Consider the following 5,864-nt stretch of genomic DNA (forward strand, 5'->3'; position numbering starts at 1 on the left):
AATTTCTTTAATAATTTATTTTGTGTGCTACCTCAATCCGAGGCTGATGGAGAGTAAGTGGACCTTCCGCACATAATACATAATACATGTATATCAACTCGGAAAGGAATCGTACTGGTATCAACTCGAGCCTAGTTGACGGTGAGGTGAAAGGTGATACGGATACGATCTCTTTACGTTACGCTTATTTTGCGGTAAACAACCAGAAACGCACTTTACCACCACGGCCTCAATGAACCATACAAGAAAAATATTGTATGCGTTGGTAAGTACTTTGAAACGTTTATCTAGGCTACTTTGATAACTACTTAATAGAGGTGCAAATAAAGTAAGACCCAGTATCTGAAGACTCGGAACCATTATATTTAATATAATAGTGGAACACAATGATTAGCATTTAATTACAGCGCCGACAAGACAGGTTGTCCGCCCACTCCAAGAGTGATGAGAGGGTTGTTGGCAGGGCTGCCTCCGACGGTGGCGTAGATGAGGGCGTTGATGAGCTTGGTGATGATGCCGTCGGTGTCGAGGTTGGAGTTGGAGCTGGGGGCGGGGCTGGCGCAGGAGCCGCCCTCGATCTCGTTGAGCGCGCGGGCCAGCTGCACGATTGTGGTGAGGTCGTCGCCGCAGCCGCACGACTGCACGGGCACCACCTGCCGCACGCGCGACACGCACTGCGATTGGGCCATCTGGAAATAGTTCAGGGGAGTTTAGAACTCGCAAAGATAAAGGAGAGCCACTTATATCTAAGTACTTACAACTTTTACGTGCCTTAAGTAACGTGAAATTTTGTTAGTGGTATGTTTGCTACACTTTTACTCGTGGGAATAGCTACTTTATTACATTGTGTAGAAGAATTTGGAATTATAAATATTTACCGCAATGATGCAGGCCACAAGAGCGAGACACACGAAGGTCATGTGAGACATGTTGCCGACTGATGATGATCCAAGCCACCTGCCGTCCATTTTATAGGAGTTTTCAACAGGATTACATTATGCAGGTAAACATCATGTAAACATATTGAAATAGATAAGTTCAGCAACTTAAATAAAAATATTTTGTATTTCACAAGCCTATCGCTCAGTTATTGCGTGTTATGTACCTACTCGCAGTATAGGTAAAACCTAGGTATGTTAGTATTATGCTAACAGTGATAAATAAAGTCAATGCGTGACATATACCTACCTACTACCTACATAGTACATACATAAGGAACCGTTACGCACAAATTCACGCTCCATGGTGTGTGCTAGCTTAGCAGAGAATATTAGGAATGCCTATCCAATTCACCAGCATGAGTATCTATTCCAGTCTGCTTAGGTGGAGACATAATACCTTTCGTTTTTATTGACGCAACGAGGAGAACATTAGGTAAATGTCTCCACTACTACCTACCTATTGTTCATTTCTTCAATTTCTTGTATACTTACCCTGTTACTTGGTGTCAATAAATGTGTAAGTAAAGGCGATAAACTTATCATTATAGGTACTTATTAATTATCTACTGTACAAAAAAAAATCGCCTGTGTTGTGTTTAGTCAAATCTGGTTTTAAACCCGAGCTGGGGATCTTACCCAGGAGTCCCAAGACCTTTACCTAGTTACAAAACCATAGTCAATATACTTACTTAAACACACGTTAACCATGGATAGTGGCTGTTTGCTTTCAAATCGATATTACATAGTGGAATATCATATCTAATGATAAGACGCCACGATCAATAAATACCATCATCAGTCCGTAATCGTTGCTGCTAATGAAGACAAGGGGGGCCAAAATTGAAGGCTGCGGGTACGAAACTTGCGTGTGCCCGCGCAAGTCAGAAATACTTTATACTTTCCCACTTCTGTGTGCTACTTTTCCGCAGAGCCACCACGATAGAATCCAATCATCGTTAAACGTACCTACATACTTAAAGGTATACATATTCATCATCCAGCCACTACCGCGTAACTTTCTTAAGTCGGTCTAGCCGGTCTTCCATTTGAAGTTGTCATTTTTTTTCCTTCTCCAGCCTATAGGAGTTCACTGCTGGACGTAGCTTGAAATTTTTACCGTACTTATTGGAAAAATGGGATGTTATAAGTGTGAATTTTGACCACGGAGGACAATCTCAATAAGTACAGTCTGTATTTGATCAACAGCAGTGCGGGAGTAGATTATAGTGACCATGCAAGTAATTAGATACCTACATAATAATAATAACGTAAACGTTAAAAAGTTTTGTTCTACGACTTTTGGAAATTCCCTTTTTTTGTAATTAAGTATTACCTATTTTTACAATGACCGCCTGGGTCACCTCCTATATCGGCGTACTTTACTATACCATTTTGCAACACGATGTCTACGTATGTACCTACCTATATCAATCTCAAAGTCGATATTCACGTCGCTACTTAGGTAACTTAGGTTGAATAGCTATTAGGTTAGGTTAGCTGTATGCATGTAGGTACCTACCTACATACAGTACCTGCCTCTGTGGTCTAGTGGTAGAAGCTTCGCTTCACGACCCAGAGGTCCCGGGTTCGATTCCCGGGTGGGACCATCAATTTGTGTTTCTAAATTGTGGTTCTAAGTTTGGTTAGGACATAGAAGGCTGATCACCTGATGTCCGAAACAGTGAAACGATCCATGCTGTCGGATGGGCATGTAAAGCAGTCGGTCCTGCGCCTAGCTCTCTCCAGTCGTGTCGGTCAATCCGTCCCATTGGGCTATGAGAGTGATGGAACAGAGAGTGCTCCTGTGTACTGCGCACACACTTGGGCACTATAATCTACTCCTGCGTAGATGGCTGATCTGAATTGAGATTGGCCGCCGTGGTCAAAATTCGGCTAGGAGGACATTATTATTATTACATACTTACAGTATGAAATTGAAAAAACTTAAAAACGTTTTCATTCTTCTTTAATTTCTTATTTACTTAATAACACATAAAATTAAAACTAAAAAACATTTACTGACATACTATTCATCTCCGGATGCTTAGACTGCTCAAGAGAGAGTTTATTACTTCATTAGGAACACCGGCGTCTGTAGGAAGTGCTTCTGTAGGCATATCTGTAGGGAGCATGTCAGTAATGGTCTCTGTAGGCAACGCATTCGTAGCGCCGCCGGCCCCTCCACCCAGCACACTAGACACCACCGAACTGACCAATGGCGTCACTCCAGATACAACAGACCCAACAACAGGAGTCACTCCAGACACCACGTCAGTAACAGGAGTCAGGTCGACAGTGGGAGTGGACGTGGCCGGGGGGCTGGTGGCGGGTCCCGCTGGAGTGGGCGCAGGCGTCGGCTTCGCAGCCGCAGCCAACTTCTTGTTCACCAACGCAGCTATCAGACCATCCACCAGCTTATTAATAATCTCTCCGCTCTTAACATTGCCACAGGTGCAGTTGTTTTTGCTGCACTTCGGGCATTTCTTGCAGTTTAAAGACCTGGCGAGCTGCAGGAGTGACTTGTAGTCATCGGCGGGGGCTACCGCGACCGTCTGCTGGGGCTGCGGGCAGGCGGGCGCGTAGGCGATGGTGGTGCGGTCGAACAGCTGGTTGCAGGTGGCGGCGGCGGCCTTCGACGGACAGATGGTGGGCAGACCGCGCGCCGGGGTGTAGCGCGTAACCACTTGGGATTGAGCCACCTGTAAATAAATAGTAGGTTATCGTTCGTTCGTAGGTATGTTGGGTGTTCAGTTGTTGGGATCACTAAATATGTTAGCATCGTGAAATATAAGAAGAGGGTGATAGTTAACAATCACAATAGCTTACCCCAATAATGACGGCGACGATCGTCAGGACGCTACAGGCAGAACTCATTTTTGGTAAGTTCAAATTCATAAATACGTTTAATTCGGTTTATTAAAAGTTTATATAGACTTATCTTGACTAATTATAACGAAAGAAGGTAAGAAATGGCAAAATAATCTGGAATTTTAAACTTATCACGTAAATTGTGTTACCTATTCCAAGTACACACTGCTAAGTTTCATAGGTCACGTATCTGTACCTAACATCTATCTAGAACATAGAAATTATCACGTTATGTCACTATGTCAGTAAAACTACACGTAAACCAAAATTATCAACACTAACGTAATTCATGGCCAAGGTGATTATGAAAGTAGACATCAAATAGCAATTAGGTCTCTTTATCTACATAGGTATTGCAAGAATGCAATTTTTTATGTGAAACATGGACACCGGACCAAAACAGAGTCGGCGGATTAATCCACGCTATACTGCCAGTATATTTTCTATTCTTACTTTTGGGTAAGCTTTTTCTAGTGGCCCTAGATGACCGGCGCTGAGGTAACTTGATAAAGCAGATTTTTGGAATTTAACTTTGTACAAAAACTTGATATCATTTCAGATGGACATTAGAGACCTTTCGATTGGGATACAGCAGAGACATTAAAGACAGTGATCTTTATGCTCCGTTGCCTGAACATAAGTCGGCTATTTTAGGCAAGTGCCTGTGGCAAAGATCGATTCGCCTCTTAACGCTCCGATATAAAAAAAATAATCTATTTCTTGTTCTTACATACATACAAGTGGGCCTAGTGCGGGTTGGTGGAGTTCTTATATATTGAGTATATATAATTCAGGAGATGCGGTGCAGTTGGCGTGGGAGGACGAGGTGAGGACGTGTGAGGGCCGCAGTGGACGCCGCCCGAGCCTGTGGAAGGTTCTATACCGGGTCTTTGGCACTGAAGTCATGCTATATGGACTAGTACTCGCCGCTATGGAGTTTTTAATAAGGTCTTTAATTGCACACTTTAAACTAGGCAAATAATTTAGCAAATGTTATATCTACATACCTAATGATGGTGTTTTGATTTTTTATCATGAAGGTATTTTTTAGATTGCAGCAACCTATATTCCTTGGTCTCCTGCTGCGGTTCTACAATCCAATACAACAACAAACAAGAAACAACACGTAAGTTAGACGAACTCTACTATAAAAGCTGTCAAGATCCTTTTCAGGCAGACAACGGTCTGTTATACAGGTTTAACTTGATTAATAAACTTCCTAAAATTAGGCTAATTTTCCCGACCGACATCGACACTCTGACCTATAACTCTCAAGTCGCCTGTTACTATGGAAGGGCTCAGAAGCATTGTTACTATGAGAGGGGGTCAGGTTTCTCTGCCCGTGACCGTACCTATAAACATCTAATTTCCAGCACATCACCAACCTACCTGTCCCGCGTGTTCACCTACTCGGACCCCGGGGGCGACATCTCGTGGGGGGAGGGGGTGTTCTTCTCGTTCGGCGTGGTGTTCTGCAGCGCCGTCAACGTGGCCGTCCAACACCCCTTCATGATGGCCGTCATGCACGTCGGCATGAAGATGAGGGTTGGGTTGTGCAGCCTTATTTATAGGAAGGTGAGGATATAAATGTTGGGGTGTAGTTGTGTACTTTGGAGGAACATTACTAAATCACTCTCGCAGTTCTACACCTACGACCGACGCCTAACTGCCTATTTCTAGGCCTCCGTAGTAACGAATACTTAATCTGAGTTGCTACTACATATTTAAAGTAGGTTACTAAGGTATCGTGGGGCTCCAACCCGCTGGGCCTTTGACTGGTAACCGGTAGTAGTTGGGTGAGGAGGGCCGAGATAACTGCGTGTTGTAGCGCTCCTTGGGAGACAGCAGCTATGTCCAGTAATGGACGCTTATCAGCAGCGGATGCTAAAGTACCGCTTTTTGAACGAAGGCCTTGGTTGTTATGCCTAACTAACTTTTACTGACTGATACTCACCGGTGATACTGCTGGACATATGCCATTCCGTGGGAGTGGCATATGTCCAGCAGTGGATGATGATAATGATGATTCCCCGTCCCAATTTCTTCATCAGGCTC

At 43.7% G+C, this 5,864-nt stretch overlaps 3 protein-coding genes across 3 annotated transcripts; 1 reads left to right on the top strand and 2 right to left on the bottom strand.

Annotated features, from left to right (window-relative positions):
* Positions 1–341: 341 nt before the first annotated feature.
* On the bottom strand, positions 342–1,089 carry LOC105381434. The gene is made up of 2 exons (XM_011551159.3): positions 879–1,089; positions 342–689 (listed from the first exon to the last, which is right to left on the bottom strand). Exons 1-2 carry the CDS (start codon positions 966–968, stop codon positions 402–404), a joined length of 378 nt encoding a protein of 125 aa, XP_011549461.3. The 5' UTR covers positions 969–1,089; the 3' UTR covers positions 342–401.
* A 1,882-nt stretch (positions 1,090–2,971) lies between these two features.
* LOC105381435 lies at positions 2,972–3,999 on the bottom strand. The gene is made up of 2 exons (XM_011551160.3): positions 3,768–3,999; positions 2,972–3,640 (listed from the first exon to the last, which is right to left on the bottom strand). The coding sequence occupies exons 1-2, from the start codon at positions 3,834–3,836 to the stop codon at positions 2,972–2,974; spliced, it is 738 nt and encodes a 245-aa protein (XP_011549462.3). The 5' UTR covers positions 3,837–3,999.
* Positions 4,000–4,797: 798 nt separating this feature from the next.
* Positions 4,798–5,396, top strand: LOC125489593 (cystic fibrosis transmembrane conductance regulator-like). Its single transcript, XM_048625837.1, has 2 exons — positions 4,798–4,935; positions 5,183–5,396. Exons 1-2 carry the CDS (start codon positions 4,844–4,846, stop codon positions 5,394–5,396), a joined length of 306 nt encoding a protein of 101 aa, XP_048481794.1. The 5' UTR covers positions 4,798–4,843.
* Positions 5,397–5,864: the final 468 nt, after the last annotated feature.

Source organism: Plutella xylostella, chromosome 15 (genome assembly GCF_932276165.1).
Source record: "Plutella xylostella chromosome 15, ilPluXylo3.1, whole genome shotgun sequence".
In the NCBI taxonomy this organism is placed as follows: domain Eukaryota; kingdom Metazoa; phylum Arthropoda; class Insecta; order Lepidoptera; family Plutellidae; genus Plutella; species Plutella xylostella.